This window comes from Motacilla alba, chromosome 2 (assembly GCF_015832195.1).
Source record: "Motacilla alba alba isolate MOTALB_02 chromosome 2, Motacilla_alba_V1.0_pri, whole genome shotgun sequence".
Lineage (NCBI taxonomy): Eukaryota > Metazoa > Chordata > Aves > Passeriformes > Motacillidae > Motacilla > Motacilla alba.
The window spans coordinates 35,596,813-35,621,062 of record NC_052017.1 but is presented as its reverse complement, the minus strand read 5'-3'; the positions used below and the strand labels follow the sequence as shown (position 1 = coordinate 35,621,062).

The 24,250-nt window shown below is 36.9% G+C and overlaps 1 protein-coding gene across 5 annotated transcripts in view; it reads left to right on the top strand.

Annotated features, from left to right (window-relative positions):
• TBC1D5 (TBC1 domain family member 5) overlaps positions 1–24,250 on the top strand; it is a 316,933-nt gene that overhangs the window by 129,029 nt on the left and 163,654 nt on the right. For all 5 annotated transcript variants that reach the window (XM_038126959.1, XM_038126956.1, XM_038126960.1 and 2 more), the window contains one exon: positions 1,913–2,048. In XM_038126959.1, the coding sequence (XP_037982887.1) occupies positions 1,949–2,048 (100 nt within the window). In that variant the 5' untranslated portion in view covers positions 1,913–1,948. The remainder of the gene's footprint in view (positions 1–1,912; positions 2,049–24,250) is intronic.

Sequence of the window (24,250 nt, the reverse complement as noted above, 5' to 3'; positions counted from 1 at the left end):
TTTAATTATTTAGGGGTTTTGGGGTTTGGGGTATTTTTTCCTCATAACTTACTAGGAAAATTAAGAAGGTATAGACTATAAAAAGTCTTAAGAATACAAGTTCCCCTTCATTTATTGACAGTAAACTGAAGGTATAAAGCCTACATGGTCAGTGCCATACCTTCTAGGAACCAAAGGAAAAGCATAATTGAAGTGATTTCAAATTTGTTAATATGCCACTCCTGAAAGTGTAGATGCATACCTATTCTTGTATCTCTTTTTATATTTTTTCTAAATATAATTTTCTTGCTGTTAGAAAGTTATGATACTTGTAAACAAAGCAGTTAAAGTAAGTGATATTTAAAACTCACCTGCCTCTCTCGTAGGTAGCTGCTTAGTGGGCTTGGGCAAATCAGACCTATTTAGCTGGCTTAGGTTTTTGTGTTGTGAGTTAATAAATTGCTGTACAGCGACTAAAATGCAGTCTTGACAAATGTACTCTTGCACTGTTAATGCACTGGAAAGGTCGCTTCTCTTTCTTATACACTGATCATAACATCATCTGCTTTTCACCCTTTTATTGGCATCTTCTAATTTGTTGCAGCCAGTATTAGCTTCCAGCCCTCCTCGAATGAACTTCTTACATAGTTCTTGTTCAGTTGCTTGATAGTGATGTGAGTGCCATTCAGGAGCCTGTGATGATGAATCTGCATCACTTACTTCCTAAAGTTTCAGTTCTGCCATTACTTCCCTTTTGGCCTTCATTTTTGGAGGATGTCTTTGTAAATGTTCGCCAGCTAGTTGATTGTGTTTCTTAAAATGCTTCCTTAACATCATCTTTCTAGAAGGCTGTCCCAGTTTAGGAATGGTATTCTCCAGCTAAGTTTTCCCACTGAAACCATTGCATGGCACACAGAGCTCCCTTGCTGACTCCTGCCTTCCCTCCCTCCTCCCTGCAGTGGGATGGAGAGGAGAACAGAAGGCACAAAAGGTAAATATCACAGGTTGAGATAAGAATATTTTACTGGAAACAGCAATGAGGTAAGAAAAATGAACAGTAACAGCAGTGATGCTAACAACAAGAAAAGAAAGCATCTAATGACAAGAAAATAAACATTCTCGCTTACTGCAGAAACCCTAACAACAGATAATAACCAATCACTCCCTCCAGATCAGAGCCGGCATTACCCAACCACTCCCTCTTCCACACTTACTTGACCAGAAAAAAAACCCCTTCTTCCCAGAAAAGATTCCCTTCTCCCTGCCCTGGTAGTGACATGACATGGTATAGAAAAACCTCTGGGCCCTGGCCATGCCACCTCCTGGCTACTGCAAAACCCTGTTCTTGCCAGAACCAAGACAAAAGTTAATATAAATCTTGATTAAACCAAATTCACCTATCATGCTAGTCAGTATTAATCCATTCTCTTTTTGTGTGTCTGTTGCTGTTATGTTATACTTGACCTATGGTTTCTGAAAAAGAAGTGGTTTAAAAGGAAGATTTTCTGGGATGAAAAGTCTTGGGTCCGGAAGAGTGATGATGATGGTCTTTCCTCAGTTTTGCTCTATAATCTTCATCATGCCCAAGAACTAGCATCAGTTCTCCCAGGAATCAGACTAATAGATGAGTAGGGAAAACTAGAAGAAGGAAGGAAAGAGGCTCTTGCCCTATTTTACAGTCTTCAAAACCACGCTTGGACTTACTTGTAGTGTGATATTTGTAGAAACTATAACAATTCTTTTGGACTCCAAATAATACAACATTTACAACGTTCAAATGGAAACACTATTGTTCTGCCAATTAGACAACTAATGGTGATGATGTGCCTAGAAAATAAGGGGAGGTTTTAAGTACTTTTGTTCTTGACTCGTGTGATTGAAAAATAGTTAAATGAATACTGAAGTGTTTGTTTCTATGTTTTTTTTCTTCCAGATAAATACTCATCAGTTGGAATTTACTACTGCCAGTATGTATCATTCTGTGTCTGAAACCAGTCACCCTTTGCAAACAGAGGAACAAGAGATAGGCATTGATCCCTTGCAGAGTTTTTTGAACAAGCCAGGGGAAGGTGAGTTTGTATTTCTGTACTTTTTTTTTGAGTTTATACCTTATATAAGTGTGTCATAATAACTGTACCTGTCATAATTTGTTTAATTCACTCAATGAAGTTGAACAGGGCAACTTAAAGAACATTTCACAGAGTATGTGAGGAACACTCTGACACTAATGAAAACCACAAAAAGTCAACTTTTAATTACAGACAGAAGCATTAGCCAAATGTTTAATGCGCTGTCATCCTTTTCTAATCATAAACCAAACACTGACTTCAGCATAAGAACATTGAAATGGAGCATGATTTTATGTTACTTTCTCAAGCATGGCCTCTTACACTGCTTTGGTTTAGGGATTTTTTGTTTGGTTTTTTTTTCTATTTATTTTTTTAATTTGGTTCTGCACTAAAGTTCAGTATGTTATTTTGGACAAAATTATGCAAATAAAAAATCTGATTTTTGTTTGACTCAGCTCCTATGTTCTTATTTGAAAAAATATCTCAAAGCTGAGATAGAATTAATAGGCTCTAAAGATAGAAATTATTACATAACCTGAATCAAATAAGTTAAATGCAGTATTTGGAAGACCCTAATGAACAATGAGAACAAACTGCTTGGATAATGCAATGCCTGTCTGTTTTGCTCATCTTTTCTACTTATTTGCTAGTAGTGACAGTGGAGTTGGTTCAAAGAAAGTGATAAGCTTAATGAGAAAGCTCGTCCTTGTCATGAAAACATTCCTCAAGTACTCAGTTATACACAGTGGCACCTTAACTACCTGTAATTTTCCAGTCATTGAACACATGTACCAGGAGGGCAAAATAAAAAATTTATTTTAAATTACAGAGTTGAAACAACTTTGTCACATTTTCTAAGTCCCTCACCCAGATCAACTATTCTATGTGGGTGTATCTGTTTATAAATCCTCTGTTTACTAGTGCTTATTAAAAAGCTAAGTCAAGTTCTGCTCAGTCAGGTTTATTACTTCAGTTTAGAAGAAGCTGATGTTTTGCCTCAAAATATATTGGTAAAACTTCATTGTCCCTTTGAGTTAATTTTTTTACTGTTTCTTTATTGGTTTACAAAGCTTCTTCAGTGTTTAAAAATGACAATGTACGTCATGGAGAAAGTATTTTAAAACCTAACGATTAAATGGAGTAGCTTTTCTAGGCAGTGTTTTTTTTCTATTATATTTGACATCTTAGTGATATGAAGCCATTTTAGCCTGATAAACCAAATGCATTTTTGTACATATTTTAGAAACTTGAAAATAATCTCTTTTTTCAATAAGCTAAAATAATAACCATTTTCAAGAGGAAAAACCAGCTTGCTTCTGGTCTACCCCAGTCAAGAAAAAGATAAACATTTTCTTCTGATTTCTATTTGCTTTAAAAAAACTGGTAATTCTTTCAACTCTGTTTCAAGAAAAAGCAAAATTTTCACCCTGTTAAAAAAAAACACTGTAAGTTAATTTTACCCTTTATTGTGCCCAGAAGCGATTAGTTACCTTGACTGAAAAGGTTTCTCATTTTTATCCCAACCTTAACATTTCTATGACATACAAAGTTATTAGGATTGAATTGATGTTTAAAAGTGCCATTAATTCATTTACCCCAAATGTTCATTAACAATGTAAATGTATGCTGATGTTCTATGAGACAAGGAAGTGACTAATGACTCTTCGCACTAACAACACTTAAAATGAATAGAAACTTTAGATAGCTAATCTTGAAGTAATCAAGACCCTCATTCAGCTTGGCATCTCTGTATGCTCTAAAACAGCTGTCAACTGTTAAAAATATATACACAACACACACATACGCACATGCGAGGATAAAGATATGTAAATACATGGTTCCCCAAGTCATAAAGGTTACCAACTATGGTACATTTTTTATGTTCTATCTATGTAAATATTTTATATAAAGCATCCATTTCATCTTCATAGCCTTTTTTGCTGTGAAACACATAGTGCATTTTAATTTGAAACTTTATATATACAGAATAGGTCTTTGAAGTTTTAATGTTTCATTTTAAATAAAGCATGTGTGTGATTAGTGTTAGCTCTTTAGGCATCAAAGTATACAGTTGTTCCTGTCCATGCAGTTTGTCCATCGTTGTCTTCACAGAAGTATTTCAAGACAAGGTTTTTCAATGCAGCCTCAAGTTTCAGGGGTGGTATAGAATCAACTTGGTGAAAATCTCTGTCTTAATTTTCTTGTCTCATGAATCACAGAAATACAGTGGAGTGGTGGTCCACTGGAGCCATTCTGTGCAATATTGTAGAATATCGGTATATCTGAATTGGTTTTTTTAAGCATGGCTGAATGCTTACTTTGGAGGCAAAGTGATAAAAGCCTTCGCTGAGATAAAGTGATTGGAAAAAAACACAGCACTGATAAGGGTGCTGAAAAGAAATACTTAGTTACTGATGTAGTCAGATTTGTAAATCTACATGAAGTGTTGTATTTTTAGCATGTGCAGTTCTTACCAGAACTTGATGGAGAACCAGAAGATATCATGTCCAGCTGGAGTTACGAAATTCTCTCACAGTTTTCATAAAATTAAAGAAATTTCAAAAATACACGGATTGCTCTTGAGTATAGCTGTTTGGAAAACTGCATGCGTCAACTATTTTTTGTTCATTTGCTGTCAGCTTGAAAGGGTATATTGGATAGGATTCCATAAATGTGTTGAGTCTAGTAGTACTCAGTGCTTTTATTAAAATTTCAGTGAAGGAACAGAGAGAAAATATTATTTATTTGGGACAGGACTGTTGACACAATGGAGAGTAGATGTAAAATTCAAAGTATTCATGAGATTTTGGAGAAGTGGCCTGAGAAGATTAAGACATGGTTCACTAGAAACAGCTGCAAGGATTAATGTTGCAGATGCTAGGCATGAGACAGTTACCTAGCTGAACAAATGAAAGTAGATCATTACAGATGAGGTAAGTGTCATTTGGAGAAAGGTCTGGGTGTTGGTAGCTCTCCAGATTTTATGTAACTGATAAACTTTGAATCTTGAGTTATGATGAGCCATGAGAATGTGCTTGTTTGCAAGTTTAAAAACTTCAGACTAAGCCTTTAACTGTAAAGATCTTTTTTCTGTCTCTTTAAAACATTTTAGAAAATCCATTAAGATAGTATTTTTGTCCTTTTCTGTTGATTAATTTGGCCTGTATTATTTTCCTTATGTCTGATTTTTTTTCAAGATAAAAAAATGTACATGCCATATATGCACTCATTTATGTTTTTTTAAATAGCATTTTTAAATAGTTGATTATAAATTTATGGCAGGGATTCTCACTTTTGCAATCTAATACTTCAGATGTAGGATTCTAGTTCTTTTAAGAAATTTTAGTTTCTGGTTGTTTCTTGTGGCTCTGGTTGTATTTTAATTTACACGCATCTAGGTATGTGTGCATTATTATGTTTTCTTTTGACTGTGGTAGTCTTTTGACTTGATGACATCTTTCTGCATTCTCCCTTTTCAGAATCATCATGCTTTTATTCTCTTTATTCTAATAATGTTTTTGTGTGATCCCCTCTGAAACAGGGATCTTTCAAAGAGAAATTGGTGAATATTAGCTCTGTCTTCAGCAGAGACTTTGTGAGACCTGAATGAAATTTCAGAAACATTATTGTTGTACCTTTTCCGTGCATATTGCATCTGACAAACTGTTTTTCTGACTTCCAAATGCTTGAGGTTTCTGTTACATTAAAATGGAATAACTAGGTTAACTTTCTGCCATGAATTTTCACTCCAAGTTACATTGTCCACCACATTCTGACACAAGTTTTGAAGAGCGTGGTAGGCAGTATTCCCATTTCGTTGATATAATGAGAAAGTTGATCCTCTAAGGACAGACTGGAACAATGCATTTAATACTCTTCAATTTAATTTGTTCAATATCACAATTAATACAATTAAGGTCACTTGAAATGAAACTATTAACAAATTGGGTAATTTACTTTAACAATGTCAGTGTGTTCTCACAATTACATTTGCTTTAATTAGTGTACAAGCTATTATTTAATAGCATACTTCACATAGAAAAATGTAATGTGTTCTTTGTTCTCAATAGAAGAAAAGGGGAACCCTTTAATGGGCCAGAGTGTTTTGGAGTTTGGCAGGATATATTTCATGTGTAAAGGCTATAGCTGGTGGTGAGGACAGAGAAGGCTGATGTTGCTGGAAGGACAAAGATAACTACTGGAGTGTGTGACTGAAATTAATCCAGTTGAGCCAGATAAGTTCCCAACCTCATAGTTACTATTGCATCCCTTCTGATTCTCAAACCTACCATGAAAAAATATGAGAAATTATAAGAGAGCATTCATATTTCCGTTTTGGCCATATACTGTGTGTGTGTTTCCATTGCTTGTCGTTGGACAATTACGCTATTCTGGTGTTAACCTCATAGCCCTGATCACTAGCAAGTATTTCCATGGAGAGCTATACCTTATGTGAAATTTGAGATCCCGTTTATATTAGTGTCATACAGAAAACAAGTAGAAAACAGAGGGGAATGAAGTAATAAAGTAAATGTCATCTTTTCTGGACAAAGCATGTGTTATCAAATAATTTCCCCAAATCTTTAGTGTAATTCACATGGACTGTTTTGGCCCTAGACATTCCTTACAGGGTTAAGTGAATTTTTGCTGTCAGAAAATGACATTCTCTTCTAACTGGTCCTTAGCTACTCAGTGTTATAAGTTAAGGGGTTTTTTTTCCCTTACAACCCCCTTCACCCAGATATACAGTGCTAATGTGAATTGCCCTGTACAGCATTTATTTACCTCAATTTTTAGAGATCAGTTCATTTAAAGGAAAAAAACCACAGAGATCTACACCTCTCTGTGTGAGAAGTACTTTCCTAGGTAAAAGCAATTGAGAACGCAAATACAGTGAGTTGTTGAAGACTTACTATTTTCTTATCAAATATTTTTTGATGGCATATTTTATGACGTCAAGTATGCCATGTAACGTGTGTTATTTCATCTTCTCTCCAGGGAGCAACATGTACATGAAGTATAGCACTGTGTTTTTAAGAGTCCTTTTAAATATGCATGCTACTGTGTGTTTTCATTAAAAAGACAAGATAGAAATAGGGAACCTCTTTGCATTATATTGAAACAGAAGAGCGGAGGGTTGTGATTGTTTCTTAATGTCTTTGGGGTTCCATGCTGTAGTTTACACCAGGCCCTGAAAAAGTGCTGTGTTCTTCACTGGGGAGTTTTACCCTTCAGCCAGAAATCTTCAGCGTGCCCCACCAGTACAGTTCTTGCTAGTGGTTCTGTTCAAAACCTTTGTGCCTCTGCAGTGCTTGGCTTCCTTATTAAAGGCACAGGTATGATGGAAGAGAAGGGGCCATCCTCAGTCTGTTTCACTTCATATTGGATGAATAAAAGGCAAGAATGGTTTTTACATCTTCAAACGCCATATGCTAACATAACAAGCATTTTAATATTCATTTATTAATAATAACTGCTGTTTAGCTTCCTTTAATTGAGCTGCAACAGGATTGTAGTGACAAAGGCTTTTGGAGCAACACAGTGTATCTTGAGCTAACTCAGGCTGTCACTAGCTGCTTCCCTACACCTCTTCATTTTCTTCTTTTCTGTATTAGACATTTTTATTAAAAGATCAGTTAACAGAGAAGCTATGCGTGTTTAAAAATGCATATATTTAATATAGTTAGTTGAAAATCTAGCCATCTTAGCTATCACACAGTACAATTTTTACTTGAAATACTGTATTTGTACAGGTGTTGACATGCTCTTAGAAATTTGCTTCTTGTAGACCCTTTGGTTTCAGAGCCTTACTGCAAATTTCTATTTAGGAATTGCAGGAGTTTTTTTTAACTACTTCAGCTGTGGGAGCAAATATGAGTAGCTGCCATGGGCTTGTGAAATACCAGCTTCAAGAGATGGATTCTCCTCTCTAGAATTGGTAGATACGGGGGTTTTTGGTGGCTTCACATGAGTTGCACATTGCAGTAACTCCATTTTGGAGGTTATTCTGTGACATGGGTAACTGGCACAAACATCATGTAGGGAAATGGCCTTCAGTGCTTGATATGGCAGATACTAGGGATGGCCTTTTGGACAGCGATATCTGTTCATGGAATGGTGTGGGTTGGAAGACAAATTAAAGACCGTCCCTTTCCAACCCCCCCCACCATGGGCTGGAAGCCTCCCACTAAATCATGTTGCTCAGGACCCCCTCCAGCCCGACCTTGAACACTTCCAGGGATGGCTCATCCACAGCTTCTCTGGGCACCCACGACTTCTCTTGATCCAAGTGAAATTTTTTAAATGTTCATTTTGGAAGTTTCACTCTAAATCACTATATGAGAACAAGACTATTCTCACTAACGACACTGGCACACTACCTCAGGTCAGTCATCTGAGCTGGGAGTTTCCAGGTCTTTCCAGATACAACTCTGCCTGAATACTGGCATAAATCACTTGTCAGCCTCATGTCATTCTTCTAACAACTCCTTGTGACCCTGCTTTGGGAGAGGCTGATTTGAGCATTTCTGTTTCTTTTCCTAGCTCTTCCCAAATCCAAGTTAAAGATCAACTAGTTGGCTCTCATCTCGCTTCCTAGTATATGTGTAGCGTAATAATACTTGTAGGATAAAAGGAAAAAAAGCAAGTTAAATGAAAAAGAAATTTAAATGTTTTTAATAAATATTACATGCTTAGAGAACCTTATAATACTAAGAAGAAATTTCCATTTAAACTATAGTAACCTACTGAACAGCAAAATAAAATGGAATAATCTTTTTTAATACTAGCTCTGTAAATGTAATTAAAAGTGGTTTAAAACTAGTACACTATAAAAAGTTATACATATGCTAACAATGAGAATGCAATCATTCTCTTGAATATTTTACTCAGACTTTACACAGAAATATAATATGAAGGTTACTGACCATAAATACCTTACATATTAAGTGTTTCCAGGAAATGTTCAAATTATGTTAAATGGCTATATCTCCTACATATGGAAAAGGCAGATTCTCTTAATTTAAAAAAAATTGAACTGTACACGTTTGATTGTACTTGTGTATGTATAATGAAAGACTAGTAAATCAGAATTCTAGCTGAGGCCAGCATGATTGGTACAGGATAATAATTAAATGTCTGGGTTCACTTCTGTCCTGATGTACTAAAGATTGTAATTTACAAAGCAGTGTATGAATTGTGAGCAGCTAGCTGATGTTACAGACTTCTGTATTTGAGATTAAATGTATGTTAAAACATTTTTAAAGAGCTTAACTGTCACAAATTTGATTGAATTAGAAATTGATTGTTCTATATAACAGAAATATGTCACTACAGATGGGATGTTTCTTATCTTCCATGTATGTGGACATTTATAAAGACCTGGAATTCCTTATTTTAAAAAGAGAAGGTTTCAACCTACTTTCACTCAATTGATACTACAAAGCTTCAGTTTTAGGCTTTTGATTGGCTAATAAGCCTTACTCTTTTGCCTCCTGTACCCAGGTTACTCCCTGCCCTCATCCTCTTCGGACACGCAAAACTAAGACACATGAAAGGGGAGAGAAATAAAGTAGTGTCATATTCAAGTGGTAATAAATTACCTGGTAAGATGTGTATTATTTATTGACAATCTGGCCTTTTAACAAAGAAAAATAGGCCTATGCTTAGGTTGCCACTGCAACAACTGAAACAGCTGATACTTTAATGAACAACATACTGAGGGCCATCCAGGACATAAGGCAAATTAAGCAGGTTACAAACTGCATATCTTCTGTTTAGGTATAGGAGATCTCCCCAGCTCTGACAATTAGCTCCGCTGATCAGGCAAGCAGACAGACAGAAACAGAAGGAGGCCATTTGTATCAATTTGAGGAACAGAACTAGTAATGAAGTAAAATATCTGTACCAGGTAGTTTCACCTCCGCTTTGGAACTGATACTTCTAACTGCTGGTTTCAGCTTTGCAGTAGCAAATAAATAAATAAATGTGTGCTGCTTAATAAAAGCTTATTTTCTGTTGTTTACAAATTGAGAGCAAAGGAATAATAGTACTTCTAACCTAACGGGTTTTTAAAAAGGATAAAACATTTTCTGGACATACAAGCAAATACGAATCTTGGTAACCTGACAGCTTTGTTTAAACATTGAATTTGAGTTTCCTTTCATGAAAATCTTTTCAAAGTACAGCAATTCAGCTGTGAAAACCTGAATACATTAATGATGACAAAGAACCTCTGGAGTGAGCCAACATTTGTTTTTGTTCTTTTACAACGTTTCCTGATGAATTGCACATACAAAAGTGTTGGAGGTTATTTTAATTTTCTTTTCTTACTTTGATAATAAATGTCTCCACTGTTTACCTTTTTGGTTAAGGTACCTTATTATTGCTAATCAGCTTTAATTATTTATAACAGCATGACTGTGAAAGATGTTTCTTTGATGTCAGAAAAGTCAGGGGCCTGATCCTGACCCTATTAAAATTAATGGCTAGGTTCCAATTGGCTGCAAAGGTAACAAGCCTGAGTGCCCTTTAAGGAAAGCAGTCGTTTAGCCCAGGGTACTGCATTGTGGTTAGTTGGGGTTCCTGTTTTGGGAGTGTTCAGATTTTAAGCATTTGGTGTCAAGATTTGGCCATGCAAAGGCAGAATGCATATAACTGACTCTTGAAGTCAGTCCCAGTCGTCATTTTGCTCGTAAAATACACAATAATTTAAAAAAGGCTAAATATACGGGATAATAAGAGAACACCTTTCTCACTAAACATGAGTGCTGAAATGGGGGGACAGAGAGAAGTGTGGATTTGCTTTTGCCTATCTTTTTTCAGTCAACATAATAGCAAATGAACTCAAATCTAAGCAATACTGGATAAGGACCATCACGTTTCACAGGCATGTGTGCCAGCTTGTGTTTAAATCTTATTTTGTTTAAGTGAACTATCAGTGGGTTTTGTTTCTGACTATTTTAAGCTTCAGATTTATATGGATGTACATAGACACACTCTGTGACAAGACTGAACACTTCTGTCAGATCTAGAATATCTTTTAGGTATTCATAAGTATCTTTGTTCACTTTCTTCATCCTGTTACATGTTTAGTTCATTACATCAGTAATCATGTGACTGTAACATTTCAACCACAGCACAAATGACACAAAAGGATATAGCAAATGAGACTTACTTTCACCATTTGTGACAACCGCACCAGGCTGTGATGCAGTTTGTGCTCCTTGGCTTGATCTGCTTGAAAAGGGAAGTGAGACTTGGGAAGTTTGTTTTGCATCTGTGTGCTTACCTCATCCTTTTAGAAGGTGTCATATACAAAAGAAGCATTGAAATTAATTCTGGTAACTTCCATAGGGAGAGCAGCCAGATTATATGTTCTCATGCAAAAAGGAATTTGAAGCTGGTGCAATTATATGGCTCGTTCATACAAGAGGTCTGTAGCAGGACCAGGAACTTGACCCACATCATTCAAGGTGCAGGATACTGCATCGGGGATGAGGCCATCCTTCAGCTCTTTCTTTCAGGCAGTTTTTGTGAGGCAGGTAGCTAATTAAGAAAGCATAACTTTGGTACAGAACACACAACTTTTTCATGTTTTATATACAAATTTAATTAAGCATGTATCATCTTAGAAATTTCAAATAAAAGTATTTTTGGTAATGGAAGTGAGAAATATTTCAAAAGACATAGATAATTGTCACCTTTTCAGTATTTCAAGTAATTAAATAAAATTAAAATGTTTTGAATACGTTTAACTATTCCTGAACCTTTGATAAATGGTGTCTCAGTACAGATATAGATGGGTGTTACTAATAAAATATGATTTGGCTGCAAATCTAAGGAATGCTACTCCACCTTAATGAACTGATGGTCCAAGTTGATTTATTTATGCTTATTTATTTCATAGTTTTGTATTTTAGTAGGACCTATCTTGAGAAAAGGGAAAATACTTCTCACAAGAGTTTTTCAAAGTAAGCACAACAGTACTATTGTTTACTTGATGTGGTGGTGTTCAGTCAAAGGTTGGCCTCAATGATCAATCAAGTCATTTTACATCTTTAGTGATAAATTCTAAATACCTTATTTCTGTATAAACAACTGGCAGTTCAATCTTTTGCTTGGAGACTAAAGTGATACACAATAATGCATGAACTCTGGGATAGGAAGACTATGCTCAAACTTTTGAACAAATCCCATCCAGTTTAGTGCATCTGGGGCCATATAACCAAAATATTAGCAAGTAGCCTGTTTGATAAATTTCTGTCATGGTTTGGCGCTGGCCCAATGCCAGTGCCCCCATGAAAACCTATTCTCCCTGGTCCCACCACCTCCCAAAAGCTCACTTCCTCTCAAACCACGACATTTTCTCCACTGAAATTTTGATATCCCATTACAAATTATTATTCTTGATCTTCCTAAAAGTTAAAAGGCATAAACTTCATCCAGGTAAAGCTTTTATGGTGGTGATAATTCTTTCCTTCTGAGAAATTGGATTTGTAATGGAATCAATGATTTAACCTTAGGAAAAATTAACTGTATAGTGTTTCAGTACTAAGTACAATTAAAGGGATAGATCGTGTAATACATGTGAAAATGTGTTTGCAATGACCTGATAATGTTTTAAGTTTTATTATAAAGGGGTACATTTTTTAATATATTAGTTGTAATTTTGGAAGATGCCAATGTTTGTTTTGTTACATACAATTTGAAATATTTAAAGGGTGGAGCAATGAAACATAAATCTGTCCATTATTGGGCATTTCTACTTTGCATGCAGATGAATTCTCATCAAATTTGATTTGCTGACTGGTGGCCAGAACAGATGTTATCTTAATGGAGGAGAGAAGCATATGGAGCCACAGGGCCACCTCCAAACTTCTGTGACCCAATATTGTTTCATTGTTTATTGAAGTATGAAAGAAAATACTTCTCTGCAAAAGTCTACAAAGGTCCATTCTGAATTATTACAGCTAGGTCACCACAACATTATTGCCTTACTAAGATGAAGATTTTCTTGCCAGAAAAAGTGTAGCATTAATTGTTGCTATTCTAAAAAAAAAGGAAAAAGAAAATTAAAATAAAAGTACCCCAGGCAGATGAGCTTGTGTGTTTTGCTTATTTGAATTTGAAAGAAAGAAGGGCTGTAAATTAGAGCTTACACTGTGAAGAGCTCTAGCTCTGTTCTGGGGTTCTTCAGTATAACATACTGAATAATAAGTGAAAAATTCTGTTTGAAAAGTTATGGAATTTACATTTTACTGCAGAATTAAATTTAATGTATTTTATAAATTTTTATTTATGATGAACATATAACAGTTTTAGTTGTGGCATTTGTATGAACTAAAGTTATACCCTTGTAACTGTGACATTACAATAACTACTTGTTCAAGTGAAGATTTTTAGGTTTTTTAGAGGAACTGGTTTGTAATGTATGCCTGTCAGAAGCAAACTTCTGATTTGGAAAAATACCATGTAAACACAGGACTAAATGCTCCTTTTCACTTTTAAAAAAGAGCATATAAAGCCTGATTTAATTCTGGACATGAAAAATATCGTGAGGGTTTTTTGTCTTGGAATTAATGTTATATTTGTATATAATGTATATTGAGTCCTCTGGATATTACAGATTTAGGAAGATACATGCAGATTATCTGTGATTTCAAAGATACTTACTCATATCTGTCATATTCAGTTTAAGATTCTTATGGAAAAATGAGCCTGCACTTTGAATTTGCATTGCTTAGCTAAAGATAGTTTTATTTTCCTGCATATTACCCTGTTCCATGCTAAAGCTGTAGCTCAGAGCAGCAACTTGGAAACTTTTGAACATATTTAATTGATAATAATTGCATTAAAACAATACTGAATATTAAGGTAGGAAGTGGGGACATCTGAAAATCATGTAGTAAATTATGTGTACAGTGGTAATTTTCTATTAGCTCCTACAGCATGGATGCTTACTAACACCATTTCTGGCTCGCCACCTAGAAATAGCCATTAATGGCGCAACACAGGCTACTGCAGTGAAGTTTGTACACATCCTAATTATTCCCTCTTTTGGTCTTTACTTTGACCATCAAGTGATTTACTGTTTATAAATTGGCACCACTTAGCATTAAAGATGATGAGTCAGTTTGGGGACTTTTAACTTACTTTAGTAGTCTTTTCTCAGTTGCTGTGAAGTCTCTATCTGGTTTCAGTTTTGATGAAGTTAAGGTAAAAAAAACAATTTGGGGGCTTTGACTTGAGTCGGGTTGTTTTTCTTTTGCAAACCATATGCCAGCGCTCCAAAGGCCTGTCTTGTGTCTGGTTAAAACAAAATAAGAACATTTATAAAAGGTCCCACTCTGAGAAATGTGTACTAATTTCAGGCAAAAATTCTTTTCATTTGGTGTTTATGAATTACACTTTTAAAACTTTGCCTAGAGGTAGGGAGGAGTGTTTCAAAAATCAGATGTTAAAGTAAAATGGCTATAAAAACATGTGATCTTCCATTTTACTGTATTTCTTCTTCTGAATAAGTAATGCTCTAATAAAAATTAAAGAGCAAGTTGCATTTCGAAGATCGGGTCATCGTAATTCATTGACATTAGGCCACATAACTGAATAATGTCTTACTTCAGTGAAATACATCAAATGAGATCAACAATTATGACTCATAAACATGCCTCGCAGGCATAAAACAGCAGGGAATTAGCATGTGAGGCTGATAAATATGCATGTAAATAAGCTCCCAAAGGAATAACATGGGTTTGATTGATAGGTTTAGAATTGGAACATATGTAAACCCCTTTATTCCTCATTCTGGTGTAGCTAAGTAAAGATGCGTTTTACTTGTTAAAAGTTTCAATAACTTTGTAAATCTTAATGCCACATCTGCTTTTGTGTGTGCAGGCACGTGTGAGTGTCACTTGAGAGATTGATTGAATTGTCTACAGGGTAGATGCCCTCACACTAAGACTGTCGTGTTTGCGTATGGATATTGGAGCGGATGTGTATGTGCGTGCCCATGTGTACGTGGATTTGGGCACTGCAGGGTAGGGGGTGTTGAGCAAAAGATTATTTTGGGGGTTGTTTTACTCACAGTTTAAAGATTTTAAAGTTTGGTTCTCAAATAGAAAACTGAGTTGTGAGTTTTGGTGTATGCACCAGTATATTTATTTTTGCAAATAAATTCTGCATTGAAGGTAATTACTATTTATATTTCAGAAAGTCCCACAAGTGCTGCTACATTTAAGAGTCTGGCAGTGATTCTTTACAAACTTCCAATTTTTTTGGCATCTTACAGCTTGAGCTCTTCTCTACAAATTCAAAGTACCTATCACAGCAGTATCTCTGTGTTGATCTGCACAAGTGTTTATGCTGTGCAGAGATTTACACCCCTGTTGTTAGAAAAGTATAACATACATTGTGTTTATAAAACATTAATACTTTGCTCTGCCAAATACAGACCAATTGGTTGCCATTGTCATGTGGCCTGGTGTACATCTGCTTTATTACCATTCCCTGCTATTAGGCAATAAAAACTTTTCCAACTGATGCACACTTACTGATGTTGCATCAAGCTGTAATTATGCTAAAGTGATCTTAGACCAGTGGCAGGCAAGATGCAAAACCATTTTTAATAGTATGGTGTGTGTATTGACTGTAGATTTTAGTTCTGGGTGGTTTATAGCTAAAATAGTCATTCAGAGAAATTGGAGCTGGGGCTCATATCAGAGATCACAGTTGTTCGCATGTGAAAACCTCAATTCTGTCATACCTACCTTTTGCTTAGAGATACCTTTCTGTAGAGATAAAGCTTCAGCAAAACGGCTTCCTTCTGTTTAGATTTATGGGGTAGGAGAGAATATATTTCCCAGTTACGATCAGTAAATTCAGGAGCTACCACTTAGTTCTCAGAGCAGGCTCTTTTTGCTGCTGAAAAATAAATACACTTGTAGCACTTACAGACATCACATCAAATCTCACGTGGCTTCTCATGAAGCAATTTATAGCTACCTTGTATAATTTGTATAGAAATGTTAAGCTGATCCCTGCTCCAACAGCATCAACTGCTTAACCCAGAATGTAACAGCCTGTGACACCAAGAAAAAGCAAACCCTGTGTACATTCTCGGGGAGGGGACTTTTCATAACAGAGCTGAATAAGCAGATTGCTATCAGGAACTCCGATGGGCCATGTTTCTAGTTGCATAGCACTGTCCTTTTTCACAGAGGATGCCTAGATATCTCTTGAGCCAACAGAAATACAAAATAAACCACTTTTTTTTTTTTTTCATAACAATGTGCCTCCTTTTTTTACACTCAGGGCCATGACAGGCTGTCACTCAGTTGCAACTCCCCACAAGAAATGTCCTTGAATGGTTCAATAGAAGCCAGAAAATTGTTGTTAAGTAATTTTTTTCATTCACCTCTAGAATTTTCCACATTTTCTCCAACATGTGTGAAGCCACTGGGAAATATGGTTAAATGAGTTAAGCAGACATCACCCATCTGTGCATCTCGGGGAAAATAAAAACAGTGCTGTCCCTCCGAGAGCTTTCTTGGTACATAACCAAAATCAGAAGAACAACCACACTCTAAAGCTAAACCTAGGCAAGGCTGTTGCAGGAAAAAAGGGATGAGCACTTTGAAGGAACTGCTTCTTCTGGCTTACCCCAGTCTCACTTGTGTGTGGCCTTTGCAGAATGTATGGTGACCCTAAAACCTGTGCTCCTCCCAAATGCCTGAAGGCTACTGGACAGCCGAGAAAATGTGACTGCACATCATATTTGCTTCAGACAGTGCTAAAAACCTGGCATTCAGTCACAGCTCTGAATTTCACAAGCCAAAACAATCACATTGCAGCCTCCCCCGTTTGTATAAATGTTTTATAATTTTAGATAGAAGGCATCACAAGAACCCTACTTTTGCTCAAGTCTTGCTTTACCCTTTAATATTGTTCACTGCAGCTCTTTCTACTACTCAAGTGATTTGTAATTTGTATCTCTCAAACAGTTCCCACTTGGATTTCTCATGCACTGAAAAGTCAGATGCCTGACATTACTGTGTAAAGTTAAGTGCTTGGGGTTAATGAGTGGCATTAAATTTTATGAGGTCATGTCCAGTAGATGTTAAAAGAAGCTTAAGGGAACTTTATCACTGATAGAAATTAATGGTTGGCACAAAAGAGTGCCTGAGGGAGTTCAGTTCTAAGCAAAAATAAAATCGATGGTATAAAAACTAAAATATAGAGTGATTGTGATTAATGTAAACATTTTTGTTAGGTAATTGGTTACTTGTTGCAGTAAAAGAAATGAGACCCCACAGTTTGAAAGAATATTATTGTATTTAGAAAGCAATTAATGTTTCTAGTCAAATAAAAAAATCTACATCACCTACAATATTTATATTCTTTCAGTAAACATATAACCTTTGGGGCTATATTTATCAAATAGTCAAGCCTCCACTTATTTACATTAGTTTTTTCTTTGGGCAAAATATGTTTTCCCTAGTGGAGTACGTTACTTTGTTTCATTAAACCTTCATTTCTACTCACATGCATTGCTTATATTACAGACCAAATGAGTAAATTCTGTGTACTTAAGTCATCTAAGGTTTGTGTTTTTTGGGTGACTTATGGATGGCATGAAAATTCTGTTTCAAAAAGAAAATGGCTACATTAACTTATGGATAGATTTGTTTTGCATAATTATGTGGGGAACCATTCGGTAATTACACCAGTATTCACATGCTGCAATTTTCGTCGTCTTTATTCACTGTCATTCCAATGGCAGGAAATGGAAGCCTTGCTCAGACCTAGATATTCTTTCTTGCTCTGTCTTGCAACCTGCAGTCACAGCATAGAGTGCTTTTTCAAATAATGCCTGTACCTGAGTAAGACAGCTGTTGAATGGAATTTCACTCCCATAGTGTGCATGAAAATTCAGCACCTCCTCCAGGGTCTCTAGTACCACGCTATGGATGTGCCAAATGACCTGGTGCGGAGCATTCCTTTCATGTCACCTGAGCTCTGTGCTGTCTGGATGCAGTTGGGGGGAATGGTGTGAAGCCTGCTGAGAATGCAGAGCTCTAGTATGGAAGAGCCAAAGTCTCTGCTTCAAACCTTTTTCTCCTCTCCAGCTTGACAGAGAGGTACCATGCTTGTCTTAAAGAAAATCATGGCCATAAATTTAGGTGAAACGAAAGGAAAAGGGAAAATATTTTAGAATTTGTAGACCCTTGGGACTGTTCTGTTGATCTCCAGATGGTTATTTTTGAGTTTTAATATGAATTACATATGTGAAATGCCTTCATACATTTTCCTTAAGTGGTGTTTGGTCAGAAAATGCAAAATCAAAAAGCTGAATCTCTCCAACACTGGGTGACATTTTTGTCTTGCTCACAGACTGTTTTCTTTTTGGCTAAAAGATTTTTTGTTTTAGAGAACTGAGGCAATTGTTGGGAAGAATTGACTACTACTAAATAATTTTTTGTAAACTGTGTAAAATAAATCATCAAACTTTTGGAAAACTTCACTGTTAGGCACAAAAAAAAATCTAATCATACTTGTCTTATTTGCATTTTAGAAGTCTCATATTTCTTATGTCTTCAAGTGCTCTGTACTTTCATCCTTAGTGCCATTCTGAAGTGGCACTAGGGATTGACACTACTCATCCTCCACACAGGAGGACAAGGGTGGGGAACAGAAATCCGTCCCATGATGGATTACCTACTCTTTGGCAAAAATGTTTTGTGGGGAGTTTTTTTTTCCTCAATATCTACAACAAAGTGATAGTTGTTTGACAAAGCACCTTGCACTGTAGTAAATAGAAGTGTTTTGTCATTCTTGCTGTCAATTTGATATATTCTGATGTAGCTGTGGACTTTCATCTCTCAGACATCTAGAGTTTACTGCTAGTGCATATACCTTTGCTCTTCAAATTTTTCTAGATCTGTCATTCACAACAGGCATCTGCTTTTGCACCAGCAAAGTGCACAGTTGGTTCTCTCCAAATTGCCTAAAGGTTGATTTACAAGAATTTTGATTAAAAATCTAGTGTTTTCATTATGCTTTGGCATATTTCAATTTGGCAGTTTAAAAGCTCTAGCTCAGTACTTCTTTTATACTGTTTGGTGACATGTTTTTTCTTCTGAGAAATTTATAGAAAATGTAGGGTACTGCTCCATTTTAGGTTCTCTCAGTTATGGGTCTTCTGGATGCACAATGTATTCCAAGAATTAACAGCCTTAATTAGACAGCCTCAGTGGCAGTCCAGAGCTTTCTGGCTTCATCTTATAAAACCAAGCTAGGCAGCTGTATACTCAGTTGTCCCTTCCTGGTGCATGTTACTCCTGTATAGTTAATTTGATTAGGATAAGGGCTGTTCCATCAGCAGCTGTAACACCCTTGAAGGGTTAAGTTTTTGAGTCAGATGCCTTGCCAGGTTGTCAGGTACTAATACTGCCGTAAAGTGAGGGTAACTTTTTTTTTTTTTTAACTGTGTGTTTCTGAATTGTGCTACCTCTAGACTCTGCTGCTATTGGAACAGGTCTTAGGTTTTACCCAGATAATTTTAAATGTTTTATTTAGTTACATTATTAAAAACTTGTTTACTAAATAGATGTGAGCAGGATCCTATTTCTAATTGATTTAATCTATTATTCTGCAATTTATGTTTATATAAATCAAAATAGCCTTTTGGACCAACAGATCTGTCTGCTTCCAGCAATGCTAAGTGGAGTTGTGGTAGGGAAGGAGGAGGCTGCAGCTGGAAGGATTTGGCAGAGCTGAGCTGGGGTGACAGGGATGTTGTGGGAGCCTAAGAGCCTCTCCCTAACCCTGGACATTTTAGAGACTGGCAGCTTCCCATATGCCTTCATGCGGGACTTTCTTCAGCTCTTACTGTGTGCTTTTAAAACCATAGCATTTAAAGAAAGCCCAGGTGTTGCTCAGTCTTGCATCTCAGTGACAACTTCCATACTTGAAGCTGCTTGTCTGTTTCCTCTTCCTTGGAGCCAAACCCCGTGGTTCTGCTGCTGTCTCTCGGGGGTAGTGCCAGCCCTTCTACTGGATGCCAAGGAGCTCCTCTGCTCTTTAGTTTCTCATGTGCCTGAATTTCTGTGTTTCCATTTATTCTTTTATTCATTTATTATTCCAAAATTCTTTTTATTCTTTCTGGTTGCCTCCTAGCCATAAATGCTGCCTGTTTTCCCACCCCAGACAAACAAGTAGCCAATTACACACACGGCACCACAGTAGCCACATGGATGCTTTGATTTCAGGCTGTCCCTCTTTGCATGCATGTGCTGGGTGAAGGAAAGTGGTATGATTTTCACAGTGCTAGTAAACACATTTGCACTCCAGAAAGAAGGTCCAGGAGAGCACATTTTCCTTTCAGGAGCCTTTCACATCCATCAGCAATGCTGTAAGTCATCAGCCTGTTGCAGTAGCATCCTTTGGTAAGAAACAGCAAAGAAGCAAAGCTCTTTTTAACTCCTGGTTATCATTATACCATTTCCCCAACTTTAGGAGGTGAGGCTGCATATCACTGCCATGTGGCTCCTTGGCCAGGCTAGCTTTTCTCCTGATAAACCTGTTATTCTCAGTTGAAAATCAGCTAGCTCTTTGTTGAAAGGGCAGTTATATTTCAATAAAAGAGCACTTAATTCTTTCTTGTTTGTCTTCTACTATCATTTAATCTTGGAAAAACAACAGAATGCTAGAAAACTCCTGATTAATCTTTTTTTGGTTCTTTTTTTCCCTAAGCTCTATGGAATATGCATTACTGCTTTTGAATATGAAAATTAGACTATACATCCATATGATTTATTATTCTAAACAGAAGGATTGAAACCATCTATAAGATAGAAATGTGGTTAAAAATAGGATGTAATTGAAGTAAGTTGAAGGACGATAGTGGTCTTCAAAGATGTAAAGAGATGGTATGTTTTTCTTATTGTCAGTGTAAATGGTCTCTGGAGACCACCTTTTTATAGTGATTGTGCATGTCTAAGATTAAGCAAAGCTGCATGACCAGTGCTATCTCAGGAGGATGCTGAGTCATTAACTCATGTTTATTGCCTTTTGCCATCTTTAGTTTATTGCGATTTATAGCTCAAAGGGCTTTTAGGCTGTTTATAAGTTAAAATTAGCTAAATTCTTCTGGATGCAAGTATAAGTCACTCAGCATTTGTATATCATCAGGGTGTAAATTCCCAGCAATGATGCCAGGCAGTTTCTAAGATTTTTTTTTCTTTCTGTGCAAAGCCTAGTTATGCTGCTTGTCCCTAGTTAAACTGGATTACTGTATCCTGTTTTACTGATTTTGCCAGTTTGTGATTTTGAAAATTGTGTGCACTGTTAAAGAATTTACTCAAGTTAGAGATGATATTATTTATTAAGTATACTATTTCCACTGCAGTCAGACTACACTAAAATGTCTGTATCTTATCCTGGAGTCTTTTGAGTCACACTTGGTTGGATGACCTAGGAATTTGTGCAGGTTACACATGATAAATGATCAGCCAGTCTTTGTAACTGATACAGGCTCTAGTACTGAGCATATGAACAGCAGTGGACATAATATGCTATGGACCAAAGACAGGTGCACTGGGAGAAATAACTGAAAAACACTTTGAAGAATCACCTTTTACCTTACCCTGTGGAATTTTTTGTTCTACCAGTCGTATTGCTGCTGGTAGCAAATTCAGTTCAGGCATTACTGGGCTAAATGTGTATCGACTTCAGTGGAGTCACATTTGCTTATATAAGCTAGTATTGTGTGCTTCCCACTAAATGGGAAGTCAAACTATTTTTCCATGTACATGCATTTTCTGAAGTGTTTAAATCACTGTTTGCATCACAGTTAAACTTCTTTCCTTCCTATCATGCCTAGAGAGATTCTATTAAAACACATCTGGATATAAAGTATTTGGGATTTTGATAACTTGCAGTCACCTGGGAATTCTTCAGAAGCGTTTGTATGAATTAGTTCAGCGCCCTTTGAGTAAAATTTCTTACTCTGTGTATTATATTGGTTTTAGTTTAGAGTACAGTGTATAGCTCAGTCTATTTTTGTAAATGCAGAGGCTTCAACAGGAAAAGAAATATTATAAATAAGTCCCTTGAATGTACTTATTGTTGAATTTATTTTAAATTGAGCTGCATGGGACTACATTTCTTAAACACTAATGCTACATTCTAATTTCAGAATCAGTCATCTAGACCCTTGTATATCTTTTCCCATCCACACTTTTTCACACATCCATTTTACATGGGGAATGGTGGCATGTTAATTTACAGACCAACCTAATGACAGGGTCGGTGTTTAGATTTGTGAACACGCAGAAGCAGTTTCACTTGAAATGGAAACCCTCTTACTTTCATGTGTCTTGATTTAAAAAGAAGTGCATAGACAAAATTGTTTCAAACGGAGATGTTGCCTGGAGAATACCCTGAGTTTACTCATATATGCATATACACATACGCAACTGTGATTTTATAAGCAAAGTTCATGGAAGGTGACACTTGATTGTCATAAGTCAGCAATCCAAAAGACAGGGTTTGAGCAACATGCAGTAAAAGATATTATCTCCAGAAGTTTTTTTTTTTTCCCTAAATGGAAACCAATGTGGCTGCCCATCATACTGTTGAAACAGCTTTCAGCCGGGCTAAAACAGGCTTTGATTTTGCACCTTGGTGCCAGTGTTCCTTACCTACTTCCAAATGTGACCAGCTTTAACTGTCAGAGGTTGGCATCTCTGTGGGTTCTATATTGTGCTTTACAATTATATTCCTTTAATAATTCAAATAAGCTTAAAGGAGGGAAAAGACTGTTAATGCCTAATATATTTTTTCATGTCACTAGATGAAGATTAAACAAAATATTTCAGCCTCAGACTTTTATACTTCAAATGGCAAGTTCATTAGTTCATTTCACAATTCATTATCTTCATGTATCAGTAATTATCATAGTGTATAGGTATTTTATTTCATTAGCAGCAAAATATAATATTTTAGGGCAGAGCTGATAAAACTAAAATGCTATCAGAAATCTGTGCTGCATGCATTCAAAGTGTGCTTCTAATGCCAAATGAACTTGAAGTGAGGGATAGAGAGCCGGGTTTCTACGTAGAAGATTGCTCACCCAAAAGTTGCGTCGTATTTATTTCAGAAAACCGAACTTGCTCAGAGCGAAACCTTCTCCAACTTTCCGGCCTAATAATTATTTAATAAATATCAGAAGTGCAGTGCACTTAATTCTTTGGCTGAAGGCACAATTTACGCTTGCCGTACGCTGCTCCGAGCGCGCTCCATTTAATCACTTGAAAGGATGACTAGAAAGCCTCGGCTGCGCGGGGGCTGCGCTGCGCGGGGTCGGGCGGGGGCTGCGCTGTGTGGGGCCGGCCGGGGGCTGCACGGAGTCGAGCCGGGGCTGCACGGAGTCGAGCCGGGGCCGCCCGGGGCCCGGCGGGGGCCGCCCGGGGTGCGGCGGGGCCGGGCGGGCCGAGCCCGCGGCGGGGGCGGCCGAGCCCGCCCGGAGTCGCCGGCAGCCGCGGCCGCCGCTTCCCAAACTCTGCAGCGCCCTCTGTTGGCGCCGCGCGGCAGCGCCCGGCTCCCCGCCCGCGTCCCTCGCGCGGAGTGCCGCAGCTCCGCGGCGTTTCACTTCGGAAACGTCTACTTGGTGTAGTAAAACCTCGATCTGCCGTATGTTTTCGGCATTACTTCTCCTTCTATTTTCTTTTTTTTTCCTCCTCCCGCTGCCATTTTGGTCTATCAGCGGACCCAAATCAGAACGCTTCGGTCGTCCTAAGCTTGTTGTATTTTGTTTTATTTTTCCTTTGCTGCAGAGATCCTAAAGACTTTCCAAACTGCATATTTGATGCTGTAGAAATACAAATTGTCTGCTCTTTTGTAAACCTTTCGGTTGTCAGACTGTTCTCTTCCAAAATAATAGAGGAGCTTGGAATCGCCCATGCTAAAATTAAGAATTTATAACTGTATGGAACAGATGTTTTCATAAACATTTGCTATAATTAATTTCAACTAGGGGATTGAAGGAACAAAGCAGTTTTTCCCTCTTCAAAACTTTATTGCCTTTTCCCCATGCAGCGAACTCAGAAATCTTTGCTTTAATATTGTTAATGAAACAAATTTACTCCTCTGTTTGGTTTTCATTGTGAAAAAGGAAAGCTTAATTTGGACAAGATACGGGTCTT